General features: G+C 30.8%; 3 protein-coding genes across 3 annotated transcripts; 2 read left to right on the top strand and 1 right to left on the bottom strand.

Annotated features, from left to right (window-relative positions):
* The first annotated feature begins 251 nt into the window (after positions 1 to 251).
* On the top strand, positions 252 to 3214 carry LOC11439408 (uncharacterized). The gene is made up of 6 exons (XM_003611312.4): positions 252 to 380; positions 458 to 494; positions 641 to 882; positions 1604 to 1640; positions 1799 to 2016; positions 2348 to 3214. Exons 1-6 carry the CDS (start codon positions 342 to 344, stop codon positions 3011 to 3013), a joined length of 1239 nt encoding a protein of 412 aa, XP_003611360.2. The 5' UTR covers positions 252 to 341; the 3' UTR covers positions 3014 to 3214.
* Positions 3215 to 3274: 60 nt separating this feature from the next.
* LOC11431681 (G-type lectin S-receptor-like serine/threonine-protein kinase LECRK1) lies at positions 3275 to 6137 on the bottom strand. The gene has a single exon (XM_003611311.4). It carries the CDS (start codon positions 5936 to 5938, stop codon positions 3449 to 3451), a length of 2490 nt encoding a protein of 829 aa, XP_003611359.2. The 5' UTR covers positions 5939 to 6137; the 3' UTR covers positions 3275 to 3448.
* A 15199-nt stretch (positions 6138 to 21336) lies between these two features.
* On the top strand, positions 21337 to 22541 carry LOC112421738 (uncharacterized). The gene is made up of 2 exons (XM_039834590.1): positions 21337 to 21685; positions 21754 to 22541. Exons 1-2 carry the CDS (start codon positions 21535 to 21537, stop codon positions 22179 to 22181), a joined length of 579 nt encoding a protein of 192 aa, XP_039690524.1. The 5' UTR covers positions 21337 to 21534; the 3' UTR covers positions 22182 to 22541.
* Positions 22542 to 24325: the final 1784 nt, after the last annotated feature.

Below are 24325 nucleotides of genomic sequence, written 5' to 3'. Positions count from 1 at the left end.
CACTTCATCTACTTACAACAAAAAATTAATTTCTATTATCCTTGTAACCCAAACAACTAATGAAAAAATGGTTTAATAGTTTAAATCTTACTGTATCTATTTTATCGTGACTATGAAGTATATTTTTTACCAATACCAATTGTTCTAACTTCTAAGTTTGTGACACACATCCTTCAAAAAAAATAAAAAAATAGCATTACTTTACTTTTAAAACAACCGCGCGTTCAATAAAAAAGATAATCGCGCCTCAAAAAAAAACAAGCGCCAATTCCAAACCGCGAAATTTCAAAATTTGATATATCTTTTAACATTATCTTGTATAACTCTTTTGTTGGATTTTGATGAATTCAAACCCAAACCTTCAAAGCATCAATTCTCAGGTACCCTTCTTCATATTCCTCTAATCTAACCTCTTTTCATTATTCATCTTCTCATTTTCTTTCGTTCTATCTTTTAGGTTCCGAGTTCGATGTCGTCGCCCTCATGCCCTTCTGGTTTGTATCCATACCTTACAATAATAAAACATGGAAATTGCAATTAAAAATCAATAATTTTGAGGGTTCTAATTTTTAAACAATAAAACCTAAAAAGTTATTTCCTTTTGATTTTTCTGTTTTGTGTTTTTTTTCTTTCTTCTCAGAGCTTCCTGATGTTGGGAATTGGTTCTCAAGCTATGAATATCAGTCTCCCAATCTGGATTCAAATTTCACTCTCGAAGAATCGGCTTTTAGAAAACAAGAATCTCAGCAAGATGAAAAGAAGGAAGGGGATTTTGATAAGGTTAGGGTTCATGATGAAGAGGTTGTTATAGAGAAGCTAGTGCAGTGTAGTGAAACTTGTGTTAAAGATGATAATCAGAAAGAGGACCCATGTTTGATTAAGGTGACTATTTTACTCAATTTTTTTTTTTTTTTTTTTTTGAATCTGATACATTAAAAGAATCTTATGATAATTATAGATTTTTTTTTTAAAAAAAGATCTGCTTTAGGCTTTAGCTATATGTTGAGACTAGTTACATCATCTAAAATTTTCAAAAGCTCTTTTATTTAATTTCTTCATGTTGAACTGCAGGCTTATAAAGAGTAAAGACACAAGCTTTGTGTAAGGGTTCATAAGCTTATTTTGATTAAAAATATTTCATAAATCACAGAAGCAAATCTAAACTAGACTAAAGGAAGTAGATTTTTTTTTCAAGTTATAGTGTTAATTGATTGATCATAGTTACTTTCAGGGTCATCAAATTTCAGGACCCAGCTCCTTTGCGGTCAATTTTCCCTGCATTGACACATTCGGGACATCAGTGGTCGTTCTATTTGATTGAACTGTCTAGATTCAACCTCAATATTTAAAATTATATAATCAAAATTTAAATTTTTAATTTCTTCATGTAGGCTTATAAGGGTTCATAGTTTATTTTGATTAAATATGTTTCATAAACTATAGAAGCTAATCTACACTAAGCTAAAAAAAGATGAAAAAATAATTCAGGTTATGGTTGGTCAAATTTTCTATCAGAGCCATCAAAGTTTTGCTGATAGAGATATTTAGATTTTCTAGTTTAATGTCTGATTTTGTTGTTGTCGTGCTTTTATTTTTCTTGCAGAATCTGGATTCTTGCAGCTCATGCACACAATTCTCTGGTTTGTACTTTCCATGCTTCTTTTAGAATTTCTTTTGCTATAAGTTTCTATAATTTGGCTGACAAGAATACTTCTATGCAATTCTTTACAAAATGTGCAATATTCAATTATTTCAACTATCTAACTGATTAACTTGTGTGTGTTTTTTTGTAATTCAGAGCCTCCGGATATCAGAAACTGGTTCTCTAGCTACATTTATGAGTCTTCAACGTTTGATACAAATAGTCTATTGAGCAATGAAGAAGTTTCTGAAGGGAATAAGTGTGAAGAGGAGAGGTTTGATTTTGAAGTCGTTAATAAAGACGAAGTCAGGTCTGAGAATGTGCCCCCGAAAGTTTGTGTTGAACACAATGGCTCTTTTGATAAAAACATGGAGGTAAAAAATTCTGATTTCTCTAGTAAATCTCTGTTATAGAATTAATTGTAAATAATACACCTTTGGTTGATGATCAATGGTCCTAAATTCTGAACATGCATATTTGTAATATGGTGACATATTTGTAATATGGTGATAAACATTCTGATAGGATATTGTTTACTTTGCCAAGGCTCAAAGGTAAACATTTATGTTCACTTGCACCTAGAAGTAGATCATTCAGTTAGTTGATGATGACATGAATGGATACATACTGTTTACTTTGTGAAAGTTCATAGGAAGAAAGTTTGATTAATATATGACTCAAAATAAAAGTTCTTCTTTGGGACAGGATGATGGAAGTACTGGAATGAAGAAAAATTTAACTATTGCCGGTACTTCTCATTTGGAAAAGATTTTGCAGCCATGCATGCAAGATAAGGCCCTGCAACACAGTCTTAATTCAACCACGCATAATGAGCCAGTAAACCGGAATCATGGAATTCCTGGTTGTAATGGAGAAGCACATTTAATGTCATTGGACACCGATACAAGTGCAATGAGGCCTCCAAAGCCAGTACAAAAGCATGCTACTGTCGAAGAAGCGAAATCAAAAATTGAAATCAAAGCTGAGGAGCCTGACATCAGCGCATGTTTAGCTAAAAGCTTCTCGGATAGAAACTCAACTTATACAAGACATAACGAAAATGATGGTTTTGTTACAACGAGGAAGAACAGTTGCACTAGAAAAAATAATGAAAATTCTTGGAAGAAACCAGAAAAGACATTATTGCAGTGTTCAACAAGTACAGGAACAGTTCCATTGTCATGTGAAAAGAAGGGTGTTGCAAAGAGAAAGGCATTGACAGAAGCAACCAATCTTCAACAGTCCAATGTCATCGAGATTACAGGGAAATGGCATTGCCCACAGAAACGTAAGCCTGATCGTGGGCCTGCTTTGAAGCAACTTAGGCTTGAGCGATGGGTTCAAAAGGTTGGAAATATCTCTCCTCATTGACATAGTTGGCTCATGTCCTAAATTCTATAGCATATTATTTGTCCATTAACGTAATAGTACTATAACATTAGGAAATACAAAATTGCTGAAACATTCGAGGTGTATTACATAGACTATCTTGTATTACTCATGCAATTTGGTTCAGAGTGTGTGGTATGGTTGTTTGTAGAATAATTTTTTTTATTAATGACCATTACTCAATTTTGATTAGCATCCATAGATAGAATTGTTAAATTTGCATGGTTTCGAAGACAAAAAAAAGAACATATAAAGTTGTATTTCATTATGCAGGAAATATACAAATAAGAAAGAAATCAAACAGATAATAATCACAAACATTGTATGATTGTATAAAAGGGTTGATGTTGGTATTTAGAATAAATGTGAGGTCCACCTTCTCGCACCCTCAATATTTTTGGCTGGAAGGTATGGAAGTCAAGGAATTGAACCGAAGGAAAATGGTGATGGTGGGTCAGGGACTTTAACCACATCTTCTAGCATTTGCATGACCATCCTCATTGTTGGCCTCATTTCAGGATGTTCTTGAATGCACCAAATTGCTATCTTTATCCACTTTTCTAACCTGTCAATGTCATCCAAGGCCTCTTGATCATTCTCCACCAAAGCATCTATTCTCCCTTCCATATAACAATCACAAGCCCAATCTGTCAAAATTGCCTTCTCTTCCTCCCCCGACTCCATCAGCACCACACTTTTTCTGCAGCAAACAATTTCTAACAACATGGCACCAAAGCTGTAAACATCCACTTTAGCCGTCACAGGGACATTCTTGAACCATTCAGGAGCCACATATCCCCGCGTTCCTCGGACCATTGTATTTGTTCTACTTTGATCAGCCAACAACAACTTGGCCAAACCAAAGTCAGAGATCTTTGCCGTAAAATACTCATCTATGAGTATATTTTGAGGCTTTATGTCGCAATGAATGATAGGAGTGTCACACTCTTCATGTAAATACACCAACCCTCTTGCGATCCCCAAAGCAAATCCAACCCTTTGATTCCAAATGGGTTTGGTTTCTCCGAACAAGATATTTGCAAGACTACCATTGCTCATGAACTCATATACTAACATTCTATGCAATCCTTCATCACAAAATCCAACCAACCTTACCAAGTTTTTGTGGCAGGTTTTTCCAATGGCTCTCAATTCAGTCTTAAATTCCTTCTCGCGATCCTCCACTAACCGATCCAATCTCTTAACAGCAACAACATTGCAAGTTGATCCTGCTTTTAACTCACCTTTGTAAACAATACCAAAGGACCCTCTACCTAGTTCTTCACTAAAACCCCATGTAGCTTCTTTTAATGCGTCGTAACTAAATGAACATAAATTTGTTTCCACCAGAGTTGCAGCTTGGACAACCCTTTTCGGCTTCAACAAAGTCATAAAAACAACCGCAGCTAAGAGTATGCTATTGAAGACAGTGGAACTAATAAGTAAACCTTGAAGAATCGGCTTAACCCGGTCGTCTTTCTTCAAATCGTGTGTAGTTGAAGAAGGACCAAAAGGAGAAACTCTTGTTTTCACAAGTACCAATTGTCCACCACTTTGTGCTCTTCCATTAGCAATAGGCAATCTTTTCTTCCAACAAGTATTGTTATTGAAAACTGCAACAGCACACATGCAATCATGCAAACAAGATTGTTGACAATCCTGTTGAGAATAAGGTTGCATCTTTTCATAATCTGATAAAGGCCAATCCACATCTCTAAGAACAGTAAACTCATATAACTCTTCTGGCTTCACATTCAACCCTTCACCATTATTATCTCCACAACCAAGTGTGAAATTGAGTTGACACCCGCCAAATTGATTACTTGGATCTATCAACGAATAACCATAAGGACATTTACAAGTAGGTCTCTGATTTTCCATGGAACAATAGCTATTATAGCCACAAGTTCCACTACCCATTTCATTGAATATTGCAATGCAAATGTTATCAGGAACATACCTCATAATAGTCCATCCTTGTTTTGCTTTAGTGTCCCTTGGATGAGAATATTGTGTCAAAACTCCATAATAATCAAGTGTTGCTCTATAATAATACAACTTAGGATCAAGATCTAAATTTTTCCATTGTGTACCCTGAGGTATGATTCTAGTAGTACCATTTTTATTTGTTTCCACATAAATATCTCCTGATTCATCAAAAACTAAACTTGAAGATGCAGAGTTATTAACATCAATTCTATAGTAAAATTTGTAACGTAATTGAGTAGGCCATGCAAGTGGACTTAACATGAGATTATGATCATCATCACGAAAATAAAGTTGGAACCTCCCACTTGTGTAGTTGGTCTCTGAAAATCTAGAAGTTATGTTTCCACCTAATTCAAGAGATTGATTAGGCAAAAGGGTGTCGGTGGGAAACTTGAAACTTTCCCAAACAATAGAAGAATTCTTATTAACAAGAACAAAGTTTCCAGTATCATGCATGATTCCATAGGAAACAGCTGTGTTTGGTTGTGCTGTCCAAATGGATTCACCTTGTTGAGTTGTCAACGTGAGTCCTCCTGATGTTAGCTGAACTTGTGATCCTGTCGGTGCTTGTACGAGGTTGTTGTTGTTCGTGTTTTTAGCACTCCAAACAATGGTTTTTTCAGGTATCTTGTTGTACCATATTGCAAGCATGAAGAGATTTGTTGCTGTACCAAGTTGTTGAAACCCGAAAGCAAATTCACCAGAAGGTGATAGCCATGAATTTTTGTTTGTGGTAGATAGTGTAGAACTTCGAGTAACGTTTCCAAAGACTAACAAAAGTTGAAGAAATAGAATGAAAATTATGTATAAGGTAGAAGAAGAAGAAACCATTTTTGAGATATGAATATGATAGATGGTGCTAGAATTTTGTGAAATGTGCTTATTTATGCATGTAAATTTTACCAGCACAAGTGACATGACAAAAAAATGAGTATTAATGGTGCAAGTAATTGACTATTATATATGTGATGTCTAGTTATTATTTGTGTAATTTGAGTGGGTGAAGAAAATGAGCTTAATGTAAAGAACCTTAATTTGACCGCACCTAGAAGAAAATTCAAGTAGTTTGAATTTTGCTGTATGTATGAAATGTTTGCAATTGTCGTGCTTGGTGATGTTGGATCCTTTTGATGATTGAGAGTGTTTCACTTACATGCCTCTGAGGAGACGGTAAATATTTAATATTAATGCTGATGAAAATTCAACTTGCAGCATTTAAGGGATGCTAATTTTGGGATTATATTAAAGCAGTGAATTGAGAATCATTCAACAATATTGCTTCAACTAAGTGTTTGCAAACTTATCATAAACTTTCTTCCACATTGATTTGACCCTAATAGTGTGAAGAAAAAAAAGTTTAAATAAAACTGAGTGTCATTGTCATGCCTATTTCATTGTAGTGACTAGTGAGAAATCACAACCACAACTAAAATTCATTTGAAGATACACTCATAAAATATTTATTTATTATTAATTATTTATTTAAAATAACATATTTAAGTCTTTCTTCTTTGACCTTTTTGCCATTTATACATGCCAAAATAAGAATTATTTGGGGATGTGACTAAACAAATATATCCGGTGAAATAGATGTGTATATAACAACGAAGAAAAAAAAAATACTTTGATGATCGCAAACAGTTGGATATACAATTAAAATTGCTTATATTTTACTATTTCAAAAATACAAATTATTATTATTTTTTTACCATTTGTAATCATTTGGATCTTTATTATTTCAATTGGAGGGGTTTGGTATTTGCAAGAGTTGGGGAGTTGGATGCTTTCTTGGAGGGTCGTTTTTGGCTTGTTGTTTTTCCCCTATAGTTTTTTGTTCTGCTTTTTTTTTTTTTTTTTTTTTTTTTGTATTTGCTTTGTGTTTCACTTGGAACTGAGTATTTCTTGTAATCTTTTGTATGTTTCCTCCCCTTTATATAATGACTTATTTGCCACATTAAAAAAATCTAGTGCATTCATTAATTTAGATAATATTTATCCAAATTTAGTTGGTATACTTCTATTTTTTTTTAGGAGATTAAGTGCTCCAGGAGGTTGAATGTTGGTGATACTTACCAATTACCATGCAAACATAGAACTAAAAATAAGTAATTAAACTTGAACTTGCTAAACGTTGGTGGCACGATTACCATGCAAATATAGAACTAAAAATTAAATAATTAAAGGCTTAATTGGACCCTTGGTCCTCTAAGTAATTTGTTGTTTTCATTTTGGTCCCATAACTCGTAAAATTAACGTTTTGGTCCTTCAACGTTTGCTCCGTTAGTCTAAAAAGTCTCTTGCCGTTAACTTTAACCCCAAATGTCTATGATAGATCAATCTTAAAAGTGGTCCACCATAGATCCTGTTAATTAATTTAATTTAAACCATTTGATTTTTATTTTTTTTGTAAAAGAGAACCATTAGATTGCACAGGTCTATTTTATCTTATGATGTACCACCAACACGCACTTTTTCCTCTTCCTCTTATTCATCTTCATCAATCATATTCATATTCATACCTTAATGGGTTTTCTATTGCACAGGATAAGCAGTAATTAATGCACCCACTATTATAGGTTTTTTCAAATCTTATTAATGACCAAATCTTAAAAATTGATTTTTTTTCCTCTGTCATGTGTTACTACTTCTTCACCTTTGTTTTTATTCTTGTTCCTTTTTTTCATTGTTACATTCCAATTCATTTAACTTGCTGCTTATTTAAATTTCTCTTGTTGCTGCACGTAAGTTCCTAACAATATTTTTGCTGCCATTTTTTTTTATTTTCTTTAGTTGTTGCTGCAATTAAGCGGTGTGGTTTTCTTTTTTACAGTGAAACGCAAATTTTTTTCACATAATATAACCAAATTCCTCAAATTGAGAGCAATATAACCAAATTCAAAATGACTGTGTTCAAAATGATGGTATTCAAATTGACAACAATATAATCAAATTCAAAACGACGGTATTCAAAACTACGCTGTTCAAATTGACAACAATATAGCCAAGTTCAAAATGACGGTGTTCAAATTGATAATAGAATCAAAACTAGACTCCAAGACTGCCAAAACATATCAAGAAAAAAGGAAGAAAAAAAAACTGAACAATAATAAAATAAAAGAAGGGACAGGAATAGGAATAAAACGTGAAAAACAGTAACAAGGAGAGAAGGGATAAGAAAATCAATTTTAAGATTTGCTCATTAATAAGATTTGGAGAAATCTATAATAGTGGGTGCTTTAATTACTGTTTATCCTGTGCAATCTTGCACAAGTTAGAAAAACTCTTAAATTAAAACCCAAAAAATTGTTTCCTCCTTCTAATTCAAATCAGTAACAATAGCAGCAAGAGCATAAAGAAAACACCTCTCCCTTGTCTCTCTCGGATGTCAACAATAACAACAACAACAATAAAAAACCCATAGAAAAAATCAAATTCTAACTTCACAGCAACTCGAATTGCACAGAAGAAGGAGAAAAAGAAACACAGAAACATAGAACAACTCATTCTTATTCATTCATCATTCAAGAATTCATATTCAACCCTGATCTAACAAATTTGAATCTAACGAATATGAATCCAGATTCAACCCAGTAAAACGAATACGAATCCAACAAATTCTTCAAACGAATCTGAATCAGAATCAGAATCATTCATCGTGTTGTTCACCGGAGCTGTTTTCGTGATTGTGCAGATTGGAGAATATAGGAGCAGTTAGGAGTGATATTGGAGAACATAGGAAATAAAGGGAGATTAATGGGTAAGTTTTAATTTTTGAGGTTTTTGGAGGTTTTTTTTAGGCTTAATTGCACTTTTGGACCCTTATCTTTCCAAAAGTTGCGGTTATGGACCCCTAACTAATTTAAATACAAAACAGCCCCATATATTTTGATTCTTTGGCAGTTTTGGACCCCCAGTCCATTGTTGACTCGGTCAACGCTGACGTGGCACCCTAAGTGAGGTGCCACGTGTCAATTTTTTTTATTTTTTTTGCCTTGGGGGTCCAAAACTGTCAAAGAATCAAAACATAGGGGGCTGTTTTGTATTTAAATTAGTTAGGGGTCCATAACCGCAACTTTTGGAAAGATAGGGGTCCAAAAGTGCAATTAAGCCTTTTTTTTAAGGTTGTTGTTGTTGGCATTCTGTGTAGTTGTCGTGAAAATGAAGTGGGAAGAGAAGAGAGAAGGAGGGAACAATATAGAGAATGGGTAGTTAAATGGATACACTACTAAAAAAACAAAAATTAGTGAGGGAAAATGTGAAATCTCTCTCTAATTCCGTCACTAAATTTTGCGACCATGAAATTTGTGAGGAATTTCATTTTTTCCGTCACTAATTTCCCTCGCTAATTTTACTTTTTCTAGTAGTGATACTGGGTTGTTGTCGTGAAAATGAAGGAGGAAGAGAAGAGAGAAGAATGGAACAAAAGAGAGGATGGGCAGTGAAGAACAAGATTCAAGAAGATATTTTTTGATTTATCACAATCATGCTGTTTTATTGTGTGATGGTTTTTGTTTATGGACATTTTTTATGAGTTTTGTATGAATGTGATATTGGAGATGAAGGGAGAAGATGATGAAAAATGAAAATTAATCAGGTGCTGACGGTTCACTATTAAATACAATGGATATACAATCAAATGGTTAAAATTAAATCAAAATTTTTAAACATTAAACAACTAATGAAGGGGACCAAATTAACTAACGGAGCAAAACAAAAGGGACCAAAACGTTGATTTTATGAATTATGGAACCAAAATGAAAACAAGAAATTTACTTAGAGGACCAAAAGTCCAATTAAGCCATAATTAAACTTGGATTTCATTTTGTATAGTAAGAAAATATAGGATATAAAACTATCACTTCTTAAGAAAAAGGATATAAAACCAATCATGTGCTTTTAGCTAATAGATTAAGGATGTTTGCTTTTGCGTAAAAATTGGGTGGACGTGCAATCAACTACGGAGTATAAGCTTGCAAAAATAGATAAATGAAATCCCTGAACAAATTATATAATCATGCCTTAAAAGACTTCTATCGTAAAAATGATTTATTTTAAATAAAAACCAAATATTGCTTCTCTTTAAAAAAAAAATTTTGGGTAGATTATTATAGAAAGTAATAACATGAGATAAAAATGAGTAAAGAAGTTGTTAAACTTTTCCATCAAATATTGTGTGCATGCATCAAAAGTATTGCCTTTAAAAATAAATAAATAAATAAGAATCAACAAACAACAACTCTAATATAAAAAAGTGAGAATGATGATATAATACATGAAGAGGGAAGAAAATAAAAAAAAAAAAAAGAAAGAGAGATAAATGTATTGATAAAGGGGGAGAGTAAAAGTGCAATTGTTGCAACAATAGCATGTAGTATGTGTTGTTTGTGGTTCAAAGAGTTTGTTGGTTATAAATTTACTTATGTATACTGTGTATTTATTAGTGATGTTGTTTGTGGTTAATTTGATCATGAGAATGGTGAGTTAGTGGGGGATATATATGTTTTTTTTTTAATTTAAATTTCTATTTTCTTAATTTAATGTTTAATTAATAGAATTAGAGTTTTGGAGGGAAATTTTTAGGCTAAATTACTTGTGCAATTATAATTATAAATAAATGATTTGAGATCAAAATATAAGTACTTTTTTTTTCTTATATCTGACATCAAATGGAGTACTAATATTTAGGGAAGAAAAAGGCTTTAAAAATTGGGTTAATTAAGTTTTTGGTCCTTATAAATATCTGCAGTTTTATTTTTAGTCCCTATAAAAATAAATCACACTTTTTAGTCCCTACAAAGTTTTCTGTTATTGTTTTTAGTCCCTGTTAAATTAAAATTTGTTTAATTATCCTTAAACTTCTAAATTTTTAAAAGATTTTTTACATACATGTTCATAACATCGTAAGACACTCTTTTTAAAAAAAAATTAGTTTTATAATATGTAATGAATTAAATATGAATTTTTCTAAAAGCCAAATTTTCAAGATTATATTAATGAAAATTTGAACCTAATAATAAAATTTTAAGTTACTTTTTTGCGGAGGAACTTTGTATAATATTCTAAGTAAGTATGTGAAAAATATGTTACAATTTTAAAAGTTTAAGCACAATTAAGCAAATTTTAATTTTACAAGGACTAAAAGTATGTGTTGGTCCCTGTTAAATTGAAAATTGTTTAATTATACTTAAACTTTTATATTTTCAAATGATTTTTAACAGACATGTTAAAAGCATTATAATAATCTCTTTTATAAAAAATTAGAATTTTTTAACATGTAATCAATTAAATATAATTTTTTTAAAATGCCAAAAATTCAAGATAAAACTAACGAAAATTTAGACCTAGAAATAAAATTTTGAGCTAATTTATTGTGGTGGAATCTTTTATAATGTTTTAAACAAGTATATAAAAAATCATAAAAAAATTTAAAATTTTAAGGATAATTAAACAAATTTTAATTTAACAGGGACTAAAAACACTAACGGAAAATTTTGTAGGGACTAAAAAGTGTGGTTTATTTTTATAGGGACTAAAAACAAAACTGCAGATATTTATAGGGACCAAAAACTTAATTAACCCTTAAAAATAAAGGTTTAAATATGGAAATGTTCCTCGTAAATATCTGGCGTTTTGCTTTTAGTCCCTATAAAAATATTTTTTTGGTTTTAGTCCCTGTAAATATAGAATATTTGGTTTTGGTCCTTGATATTTTGTTTTAATCCTAGTAAAATCATTTCATATTGAAATTGGCCCCTATAATATTCATTTTAGTCCTCATTTTTAGGGTCTAAAATCAAATATTCTACATATTACAAGGACCAAATCCAATATGAATCAATTTTACAAAGACTAAAACAAAATACCAAGGACCAAAACCAAATTTTTTATATTTGCAGGGACTAAAATCAATTTTTTTTTTACAGGGACTAAAATCAAAATGTCAAATATTTGCAGGGACTATTTTCATATTTAAGCCAATAAAAAAATATTATTTTGATATTAACAATTCACAATTATAGGAGCTATATACTTTAGTCCTCGTATGAAGTAAATATGAATAAACAATTAATTTAGTCCTTAAATTATCACTTTTAATTCGATTTAGTCCTTAAAATATAAAAAATACTAAATAGTTTCTAAACTATATAAAACTTGTCAATTTATTCCCTAAAATATATAAAAATACATCAATCTGGCCCCCAAAATCTCAACATCATGAACTAAATTGATTGATTTTATATAGTTTAGGGACTATTTAGTATATATTTTTTTTATAGTTTAGGTACTAAATTGGTGAGAGATTATTAGTTTAGGGATTAAATTGATGGTTTATTCAACTAAATATTAAATTAGTATTTTCTTTTTTTAGTGGAACTAAATATCAAATGAGTCTTTGCAATTGTTGGTGTTCAATCAATTTAGTCATTTTGTCTTATAATAACTTCACAAATGTTGAGTCGACATTTCCTTAAAAGAATGTTGAGTTGACTCATTTTTTAAGGCATGATTATATAACTAGATGTTTACCGTATGACGTATAGGGTAATTATGTTTTTAGAGTAATAATTCAAAAAGTATAATGATATTTAAATATATTTGAAATAGATTGAGGTACAAAAGATGTTGTATAAATGTATCTCTTTATATTAATTGTTACTTATAATAATACAAACAATAACATGCAAATATTTGAATTGATGATATCTTTTACATTATAGTCTAGATTCCGTTTGGATAAACAACTTATATAGATGATTATAGTATTAGGGCTTATAATATTAGAGCTTATATCATAAGCTCTCTTATACTTGATAAGCTATTTATGTTTGGATATGTACACTAAAAAGTACTTACATAAATTGAAGTGTTCGGATGTGACATTACATAAGCAATTATCGAAATTTTAAATATTTTTAATTTAACAAAAAAATCAGAGAATCGAACCACAATTATCAAGATTTTTTTTTGATAAAATTAATCAAGATGTAAAAAACAATGTTATAATATATTAATTATAATTATATATATAGTATAATCAATATTCGTCCTTAAAAAAAATATCAAAGTTACCTAATTGTATGCTGCGTAAACACTCTGCATAAATAAATCTGAGAAATTATGATCGTAAACTTACAATATATATAGATATTAGTGTACAGTTTGTTACCAAAAAATGACAAGTTAAGTTTGTTTATTTTATTCAATTTCATTTTGTTACGTAACAAAAAAATTATAAAAATCTTCCTTAAAAAAAATAAAAATTCTTTGTGTTACTTTAGTAAGATAAGTATATAGCAATTTTGTTACTCATGCACCGCCAAAGATAACTAACATTATAATTAAAATATATGTTTTTTTTTCTAAAAAAATAAAATAAAATAAAATATATGTTTTGAAAAAGTGGATCCAGAGAGAATCAAAGGAGGTTACATAAATTCATAAGCTCCTTGTTAAGCCGGAGGGTAAGCTGAAAATTTAGGCTTATTAAAATATGGCATAAGCAGCTTATGAAACTATGATAAATTATTTTTACTTATTTACCCAAACACCTTTAAAAGGGCTTATGGGAGTAGATAAACCCACATAAGCTCAAAATAAGCCATTCCAAACGGGGCCTTGCAACGTTTGGTACAATCTTAGTCAATCTTTTTCCTCTTGAGAATTTCATTTTCGTTTTTCCATGTTCCTTTTGATTTGATTTTAATATGTTTGATACAATCTTAATCATACTCTTTTGCATAACTATGAAACTCTTTTTTCTATTGTTCTAATTTTTTTTTTCTATCTATACATTAATTAAGATGAGATTTTACAAATGTGTCATTTTTAAAATAAAATAAAAAACTAAAGGTGCTGGAGAAGGTAGACCATCCCTACTATATTGATACCCAACAAGTTCTCTAATAACTTTTCTCTCCGTTTCTCTCTGTTTTTTTTTTGCTAAACAGGGAGAGAGGATAAACATCAAGAGGGAACACCGACATCCCAACTAGGTTGGCACCCTGGGAACCCTTCATTCTATGCCACCAATCTCTAAAATTGTATTAAAAAAGGGGGGAAAACTGTACAAGAAGAGGGGGGGGGGGGGGGGGGGGATTAAGCCAATACCCTCTGAAACAACAAAAAGAAAACAGAGAAAGAAAATGCAGCAAATTACAAGAACTTGAGGAAACCTGTAATTAGGCAAACCTACTCTATCCCGAAAGAAATCTAGATGCATCTCCGTAGGCAACGAATCTAACCAAACAGAGCCATGTATGGAATGGCCCCTGTTTGCTAACCTGTCTGCACAACAGTTACCTTCACGAAATATGTGAGAAGAAATAATCTGAATACCAAGGCTACAAGCATTATACTATCTGTTCCGAAGCAAAATTGGAATTAAAGAAGGATTAGAAAAAATCAGCAATGCACTAGTTGAGTCACTTTCCAACCATATATTCCACCACCTATTATCTCCTGCATGCTCCATGGCTAATATTATGATATACTAAAAGATTAAAATATTAAAATGTTGCATATTTTAATTACAAAATTTTCTTATACACGACAATAACGATTCAACCGACTAGTATAAATTTCATGATTTACTTTCTACCATTTAGAAAGTTTCTTTTTACCCTATTTTCATTTCACTGTTCTACCTCTCTTATATTTCATTTAAGAGTGCTATAGACATTAAATGTAAGTGGTTTATTTCACTAATTTGTTAATTTTATACCATTTTTATTTTCAGTTGACATATCTCAGGCTTCAAGGAAACTGAATTCCCTGACCACTGTATCAGAATCTTCTAAAATGTCACGACAGAGTTGTCATGAATCGTCAAATGCCTTTTCCTCGTTCGCCTGTGATGTTTCATATATCTCTTGATAAGAACTAATTCAATAAAAAATGTATATGAAGTTTTATTTAACTTGTTGATTTTATTTTGTGGGAAAATTTATTGATATATATATATATATAATGTTACTAGATGATTTACAACGTGCAGGAAGTTTCATTGTACAATTCACTGTGTTTCAATCGGTTAGAAAAAAGTTAACATAAGTTATGAATATATGGTGAGAATCAATTTCAATAGCAAATGTGGGAATTTCATTTGATCTGTTTTGTATTTTTTTATTTTTAATATTTGTATCTTTCTAGACTATGATGATCAGCATGTTCCCAATTCATCATATCTCCTGAAACGTCACCACAAAGTTCATCACCGGAGACTTCTACTAAAATGTCACCACAAACGTCTTCTCTTGAACCATCACCACCTCGCCCCGCTCCATTGCCACAAGAACATACATTACCCAAAAACATTATACCTGGCTTAGCCTTTATACAAATATGTGTGTTGGTTCTTCTTTCTCTGCATTACTTTACGTGTGTGCTCGCCCGCACACATGCTTTGTATATTTTGTGTATCAAGTTTTTGGAATATGATTAACAAAGTGTATGAAGTTTAATTTAACTTGATGATTTTGATTTGTGTGAAAATTTGTTGATCTATATTATGTTCTTAGTTTTCTTGATTATTTTTGTTAATTTTTTTTGTGTAAAAATTTGTTAATATTTGTATCTTTGTAGACTATGATCATGTAGGAAGATTAATTTCAATAATTAACAGACGTAGGAAGATTTATTTAATTTCATTGATGTATGGTCCTAACTTGTATGTTTTTGTGCAGAAAAATGCTAAATAACACGACAAGATTTTTCGTGCTACACACGAATGCACTATTTCTACTTGGTTTGCCATATCAAACATGTTTCTCTCTATTTATGTGTTGTGTTTTCAGCTTCATATCCTCCGTTTCAATTTTCAATTGACCTGCTATAACATCTTTCTTGCTCGTAATGCTACTAATGCACAATCCTCTTCAATTGGTTATTTAGATGGTTTGATGGTATTTTTAATTGTTCCAGTAACAGTGCTCTGCTTCCTTGCCACTATCTCTCACCCTCTCACCTTTTTTGAGTTTCATTGCTCTGATCTATCTCCCTCTCTTTTTTAGATGAAACGATTTTTATATGGATTTACTATGGTATTTCAATCTTTATAATGACATCAATGGCGGTGGGAGGCAATGACAATTTCCGTGTAAAGCGTGTAAAGGATGACACCAAATAGAGTTAATGTGTGGTTGGCGGTGGACTAGTTATGAGATTTGGAACATTTTTCATTTGGTTTTTTCCTTAACATATTAAAATAATTAAACAAATCTGTAAATAGGAAGTTTGTAAGTGTTCGTGTGTTTTGCACGACAAAAGTGTCGTGCTATATAACACTCCTCTTTTGTGCAACATTATTAATCACAAGTGCGCCAATTGTTGTTCCACTAAAATTGCCAAGGATATGATCACCACACCATTTTAGCAATGTCAAGCACGTGTCACATATGAGAAGTTAATTAAATATTTTTTTTTGACAAGCGAAGTTAATTAAATGTTGTGATGGGTTTTTTTTACTTTCATTTCATTGAGGCCAATGTTTGTTGAATATGGTTTGTTCGCATAGACTTAAATCGATATATCCAACCTAGAGTACGTTGTTTTGAGGCAATATCCACTTAGACATAAATACTGTATTCCTTTTACATTTACTTTGATATGATGTTTAAGGTAGTAGCTTATGGAAGATAATTGTGTAGTATGTAGCTGTGACTATGACATCGCATTGATTGATATATACTGCATATTCTCAAATTAGCTTACATATATAGATGATCTCTATGTACTCAATAAATACTTTTGCTTTTCTTGTTTCTTTTAATGAATTCTTAGCTTATGATATGATGATCTTATTAGAGGGTTTTATGCGTGATTACATGTCAAACTTATAATCACAAAATGTAACCTTAACTTTAATAAAGAAAATGTAACCTTAATATCTTTCAATATAAATATTAATTCTTCTCTAACTGAATTCGGTCAAAAAAAAAAGTATATGATGATCTTATTAGAGGGTGTATGTATGAAATGTTTGCAATTGTCATGCTTGGTGCTTTTGGATCCTTTTGATGATTGAGAGTGATGAAAATTCAACTTGCAACACTAATTTAATGATTATATTAAATTAGTCAATTGAGAATCATTCAAATATATTGCTTCAACTTAGTATTATTTGCAAACTTTATCATAATCCGATTTTCGATGTTGCTTTAACCGTAACAGTGTGAAGAAGAAAAAAGTATAAATAAAACTGTAGTGTCATTGTCATGCAATGAGAAATCACAACTACATTTAATTTTCACAACTACATTTAATTTTTTGTTTTGTTTTGTTTTTACAACTACAACTAAAATTCATTTGAAGATACACTCATATAAGTATTTATCATTTAATTATTTATTTAAAATAACATATTATATATGTCTTTCTTCTTTTATCTTTTTAGTCAATTATGTTTGTGCTAAAATAAAAATTATTTGAAGTTTGTGACCAAGAAAATATTGCCCGCGTTGTAATAGGTATGCATATGAAGTTTGTCCATTTTCTTGTTTTGTAAGTGCTCTTATGATTATAATTATAGATTGTGAAAGTATATTTCTATGGTATATTGGTCTAGTGCTTAGCTTTTTGGAAGGTTCTCAGGTTCAAATTGCTAAGCTTCACGAATAATAACAAAAAAAGGCAATGAGTATCACTGAACTACACTGGTCACTGAATAATTAATAATAATACGCATGCTAAATGACGTAGTTGATGGAAACAAAGAGCTCAACAACTCTATTGAAAGGTCATATTTAGTACACTTGAAATTCAATGTTGTAAAGTGTACCATAAGAGATAAGATGCACATATCACGAGTATATCGTGCGTCTGTGATAAGTTGGAACCAAAATTATTCAAATCAGGCAGCATATGAGGAGTGTACACGATATGAAGCATAGTCACACGAAATTTAGATTAGTTTCATTTTTGCCTTTCATTTTCTCCTCTTTTCTTCCCCGTTAAACTTGTTTATCAAATTTCCTTATTTGTTTTTTATCTTCTTCTTGAAATCTTTGCCATCAATGAAAATTTATGATGGCAATAGATTCAATTCTTGTTATATAAATACTACACTGTTAACATGTAATGTAATATACACATACTTTCAAAACTTAAGCATAAATAATTAATCAATCATGGCAGCAAACAATGATCCAACAGTGAAGGAGTTGGAAGCAAAAATTCAAGTTTTGGATGCTAAGAGAACTGGAAAGCAAGAGCTCAGAAGTTTCTTGCAGCAAGAGATTCAAAATCCACTACCAAATGATGAAAAAATCACGAAAATTATCACATTGAGTGATGAGATTGCTGATATCACCTCTAGCATTGAGGCTCTTGCTCTCTCCAAGGTGGCTCGCATGAATGAACTTGGTGGTAATTAAGAAGGAATGATGAAGGAGCAAGTGTTTAGATTAAGTTTAGTATTTTTTTTGTTAAGTTTATTTCTATAATTAAGTTTATTTATTTTCTATCAAGATATTAGTGTGTGTAATGATTGGTTAATTATGAATGAAAGCTTGCTTCATATTATCAAATAGTTGTCCCAATTTTTGTGAACTTTCCTTTCCTAGTGAGAAATGTTTCTCTCACACAAGTACATAGGTTGTACACGAATACTAAGGATATTAAATATGTAATGTAGTTATATGGTTATGCTAATGTTATGATAGTAAGGTTTTGTTGTTGTTGACATTTGTGTATGTGCACACAAACATTGAACATTTTTATTGTGTACTTTTGGAAAGGAGTAATGGATATCATTATTTGCAACGACATAGAGTATTAAATGCCAGTGTGTTGTAAATGAAATATGTGTAGTTTGATCTTAGTTTGTTTTTAAATATCAGATTCTAGTTCAATATCACTCTCACTATGGTACCTTTTAGACTTTTATCACTTGCAACTTGTTAAAATTTGTTTAACTAAATGCATCCGATGCTTAACTTATTGAAATCAAGCCATATGACAGTTGAAATTTGATTTCCTTTTACTAATATGAGTATTGGATGACGGTGGAAATAACTTAAATTGATTAGACCATTTATTAACATTAATTATTTAGGAAAAGTAAAGTAAATTATTGAAGCTTGTTTATATATTGTTTAACAAACTTTATTCAATTAAACTTTTTTCTAATACCATGCAAATTTGTTCACATTATTCTACTGTTGCATATAGTTAATTTGTTTAAATTAATTGGTCAAATCTTTGCAACTTATGTCGTGGGAAGATTTTTTGGCCATCATTTCTCAAGTGTGCATAAGATCCATTTGTTCAGTCTAAGTTGCATTGACAATGAACAACTGCAGTATAATATTGGATAGCCGCGATAATATATATAATCTTCCTTTTCTTATATTCATAACAAATTGTACACAATTGAAGAATATATGACCACCTATTAAAATATTGGGGAGAGGGTTGTCTTTTAAGTTATGTTTCGTACTGTTGAGTTATGTCTGAGTTATAATAAAACAGAACAAAAAAATTATAATTATAAAAAGAGCAATCAACCTTAAACTTTTATTTTTCTTAAACATAATTGGTTTTTATAACGTTAAGTTATTCTTACTCAACTCTCACCGCAATATAACATAAGTTATGATAGAAATATAATTGATTTCTCCTATCCTAAAAATCTAATTCAATTGACAATGATGATATTGACATGTTTAATGTTTAAAGGTCTTCCAACAATTAGGATTTGTTTAAAGGTCTCTCAACTATTGATATTTTTGAGAGCGGTGAGTTTCGACATACCAACTTAATTACATTAAATGTCCACGTAAACATTTTTTAAGTGAGTTTGATGAAAATAGAATAATGGGATAGATATTTCATCACTCTTAATTTATATATTTCTTAAATGATTTTTCGTATTTTATTTTAATCATAATAAAATAAATATATATTTATCATTCTCGACATGTCAATGTTTGTTTGGTGTCCAATATTTGTGCTAGAGTGAAGAGTCGGTGCTTCATAAGATGCAATGATAGCGAACAATCACATATTTCCCCTGCCCAAATAATTTTTTTAACTTCTTTCATTATAAGATATAATAATTTTAACCTTTAAATACTTGACTAAAACCTTTCAATACTTAACTTAGAAATTCCTCATATTTGTTGCATTGTTCAAATCTTTTTTAAAGGAACAAATTGCCTCTAAAGAATGATTCCAAATAGTCTCAATGATGGAAACAAGTACATGCAGCAATTCACCAATTCAATTCAACAATTATTTCAATAAGAGAAAGAAAAGTTTCGTTGTTTTTTATTTTTTTTATTTTTTATAATAAACCTCTCATTTTTATTAAGTAGTATATATATACACTTAAGTCCAAAATAATTGTATAAAAAAAGATGGAGCTATGGTCCATCCCAATCACCTCTAAGCTAGTACATATCTTAGAATTATGCTCTTCTCCCAACACATTTTGCTTGCGCCCAACTGAAATACGGAAAACACCATCTGCTAGTTAAGTAATGTAAGTGTTAAAATCTGCATAACATAAGTCATGCAGTGTGAGTTAAGGTGCGCTGCGTTACTTAACTCACGCTGCATGATGTTTTAAAGATAGGCAGAACCTCATTTCCTCATTTCTCATCTAAAATCTCAAAAATATCTCTCAAGTCACCCAAATCTAAAATTCCTTCAAGTTCAAATCAAACAACACTCCAATAACAAGTAAATTTTCATAATCAAACACCATTAACCTTTTATGTTTATATATTAGATTTTTTTCTCTTAAATTAGATTTTTTTTTTTTTAGATTTAGGGTTTGTTTAAATTTTGATTTTTTTTGAAAGAAATCATACAATGTTTACATGGCAAGAAATCATACAATGTTTACATGAAAATGACTTGTGTTGCTTAAATGTATGTATGTTTATGTTGTAGTTTTGAGTTTTAGAGATTTTTTTAGATTTAGGGTTTATTTAAATTTTGATTTTTTTTTGCAAGAAATGATACAATGTTACAAGTAAATGACTTATATTTCTTAATTGAAAAAAAAAAATTGTAAGGAGAGAAAGAAAAATACTTTGATTCCTATTCCTAAAGAAAGAAAAAATACTTTTTTTTTTTTAGAAAAGAAAAGAAAAAATACTTTGATAACCACAAACATTTATTATTAATAAAGCAAAAGATTTGGATGGACATATAAAATTACATATAAGTTCTTGACCAAAAAAAAAAAATATTACATATAAGTTTACTATTTAAAATATTAGTAAAAAGCAAAAAGGTCAAAATTGAAATTAATAATGATTTGTAAGGTGAAAGTACGTATCTATAAGGATATAAAACAAAATTTCGTATCTTGTCTTGAATGTTAAATGTTAAAACCAACCAAGATCTGCAACAACAGGAAAGTACACAACAATTTCGCAGGTAATGTGTTGTTGAGTACTACCTTAGATCCAATCTTATGTCTTTACGTCAAAACCTAGCCGCAGCTTGAACACAACAAACCTAGTAGCAGTGGTTGAATTCAGCCATAATCATCATCATGGATTATTTAGATGAAGACATCGTTCCATTCCACATCCTTTCGCCACTTGATCATAATCAAAGAAGATCTAATGCGTAAGATTTGCATCTCCACTTGGCCTTCCTTGCTTTACAAAGATGGGTACCCTTGCCGAATCATCTCCAGATTCCCCGGTAGTTACCGTTCCTTCTTCTGTCAAGCGTTCCCCCCTCCCATTGATGAACATCATCCTCCTCCTCCTCCTCGTCTGGTTACAACTTTCATGTACGCATTGATGTATTTTTACATGGACAAGGAGGAGAACCTTTTTATAGAGATCTTACAATGGAACAAGTAGACACAACAGAATATCCTTGGGCCCACTTGGGAGATAGAAAGAAATTCTTTCATTTAAAGAGAGCAGGCTGTGAGGAATACTTGAAACAAAATATGAGGTTTAGTTTTGTGGTTGTCGAAATAAAAAGAAAGTGTGTGGGGAGCTTGTTTCATCCTTCTACTTGTAAACCTGTTTCGGTGAAAGAGAGGAGCACAGGCGTGCTCAGAGGGATTGATTTGGTGTTTGAGACCTTCATACCGGCAGCACCTGTAGGGTTTTATACAGAGATGGTCAAGTGTGAGGTGAAGATCACGTCCGTGGCTGGGAAGAAGGTAAAGAAGATAGGTTCTACATGGATATAATTAACTTTACAATGAATGGAAAACAATTGACTTCGTGGTATGGTAGCTTAATCATCTCCAATTTTATTGAAAATGGGGTGAGGAAGATCAAGAAACAAACTTGACAAGTTCTCGGATGGATGGTAAAGGTAATTTATATTTGTGTAGGTTTTATTTTATATATTCTAACCTAAATCCCTAAGGATGAAGGTTTTATTTGTGTAGGTTTTGAGTACGAGTTTGCTGTTTTAGAACGTGGTTTTGAGTTTGAGCTTGAGTTTGAAGTTGAATTAGCAGTTGAGTTTTCCATTATTGACACATAATATTAATGTATATTGTTATAACTTTTTTTAATGAAATAAATGGCTCCGGTTAGATGCATATGTATGTATTTTGATTCTCAATTTAGATCTTTTATATATAAATTAATATATAAGTAGCGGTGTATGTGTTTCTGTTTTTTTACATTAGCAGTGTCTCTGTCGGAGTCCGTGCTTCATAGGTGCTAACAATTACAAACAATATTAACATTGGCTATTTAAAAAAAAAAAAAATGGAATAACTGATTATTTAAGTTTCAGCATATGAATTGTTTCATAAACTCTTTTCATTGATATATACATTGTAAGGACTTCTTTAGTTCTTCGATACTTATTTGAATTGAGAAGCTCTTATGATTCGTTAGAAACTAATCCAAAATTGGCCTAAATCCACTCTTGTATTGGTGTGCAAAAGAAAGAAAAACTGTCTGTCACTGTGTCCGAACCTAGTTGTTTGATATGAAGATGAAGATTGTGCCTTCCAAGTTTGCCTCCCGAGCTTACCTCTGTAAGCTCGTATGTACTAGATGATTCCTGCAAACAATTAACAAAGAATCACAAACCAATCATGTCAATGTTCTTCTACATATCCCACCCTTGCATAACTTCTCAAAAATAGTATAGCAAAACAAAATACTAACTGCTACAAAACAAACAGCACACAAAATGCAAGAATAGAGGTTATTTTTATACAATTACTTTTCTATCCTCACTAGTAATCATTTATATTTCCATTCATCTGTGTATGGTTAGCCATTATCTTCATCAAAAGTCCATATGAAAATTTTCGCATTATCTTCATCAAATATGATAGTTCAGTTCTGAAAATTCTGAGACTTTAGCAGTGGATGTGAAACTTGTAAGATATTGCAAATGAAAATCTCATGGTTTTTCTTTAAATATTTTATAAATTTTGTAAAAATATATAGGGAATATACTTCTGATAGTAATTTTTATATAAATAGATTGTTTGTTACTTGCAGAGATTGTATATAATAGAAGTATTTAACTTATCCTACTCAAGTTAGCATCGAAACTTTTGATTGATGCGTGTCCGGTGTCCGACACATGTGATTACATTTGATTTATATCATTTTTTTTCAAATTGTCCGATGTTCGTGTATGCGTCGGTGCTTCATAGATCAAAATGTTGTCACTCATGAAACACAAGGTGCATGAAGAAGATTTTGAGGGGAATTGAACCCGAGTAAGTTCATATAAAAAACAAAAATGATTTTAAATGTGAAATTAAAAAATGAAAAACTTAACATCCAAATTACAGAGCATGCAGGAGATGAAACTGTACTAGTAAATTTTAAGGGAAGCACAAAAATGTTTCAGCTATAAGTTGAAGAATTCTTAAATTTAATTTGTTTTTCTAAATAATTACTTCGGTTATAGAGAAAAATAGAGATTTTATAATTTTTATTTCTGATTTTTTGTTGCTTGTAATTTTCCTTACAGAATCTGGATTCTTGCAGCTCATGCTGACAATTCTCTGGTTTGTACTTTCCAGGCTTCTTTCATAATTTGTTTTGCTGACAGTATCTATAACTTGGCTGCCAAGAAGACTTCTCTACAATTCTTTATAAAATGTAAAATATTGAATTATTTCAATTTCAACTAGCTAATAGTGATTGTGGCCGGTTTTACCGATCCATTCTCTTAACAGCAATGACATTACAAGATGTTGCTCTTTCGATTCACCTTTGTAAACAATTCCAAATGAACCTCTACCTAGTTCTTCAATAAAACCCTGTGTAACTTTTTTTCAATCAGTCTACCACCAGTTCTAACTAATGGTCATTTCACACCTCATGGACTTACTACACATATATATGATGT

The sequence above is a fragment of the Medicago truncatula genome, chromosome 5 (genome assembly GCF_003473485.1).
Source record: "Medicago truncatula cultivar Jemalong A17 chromosome 5, MtrunA17r5.0-ANR, whole genome shotgun sequence".
Classification (NCBI taxonomy): Eukaryota; Viridiplantae; Streptophyta; class Magnoliopsida; order Fabales; family Fabaceae; genus Medicago; species Medicago truncatula.
This window is presented reverse-complemented; position numbering and strand designations above follow the sequence as displayed.

Coding starts and splice junctions, on each gene's coding strand:
- LOC11431681 (XM_003611311.4), bottom strand. CDS start 5,938: ATGTCACTTGTGCTGGTAAAATTTACATGCATAAATAAGCACATTTCA.
- LOC11439408 (XM_003611312.4), top strand. CDS start 342: ATGAATTCAAACCCAAACCTTCAAAGCATCAATTCTCAG. Junction 883..1,603: donor AGGACCCATGTTTGATTAAG/GTGACTATTTTA, acceptor TTTTTCTTGCAG/AATCTGGATTCTTGCAGCTC. Junction 2,017..2,347: donor CTTTTGATAAAAACATGGAG/GTAAAAAATTCT, acceptor TCTTTGGGACAG/GATGATGGAAGTACTGGAAT.
- LOC112421738 (XM_039834590.1), top strand. CDS start 21,535: ATGAAGACATCGTTCCATTCCACATCCTTTCGCCACTTGATCATAATC. Junction 21,686..21,753: donor CAGATTCCCCGGTAGTTACC/GTTCCTTCTTCT, acceptor CCTCCTCGTCTG/GTTACAACTTTCATGTACGC.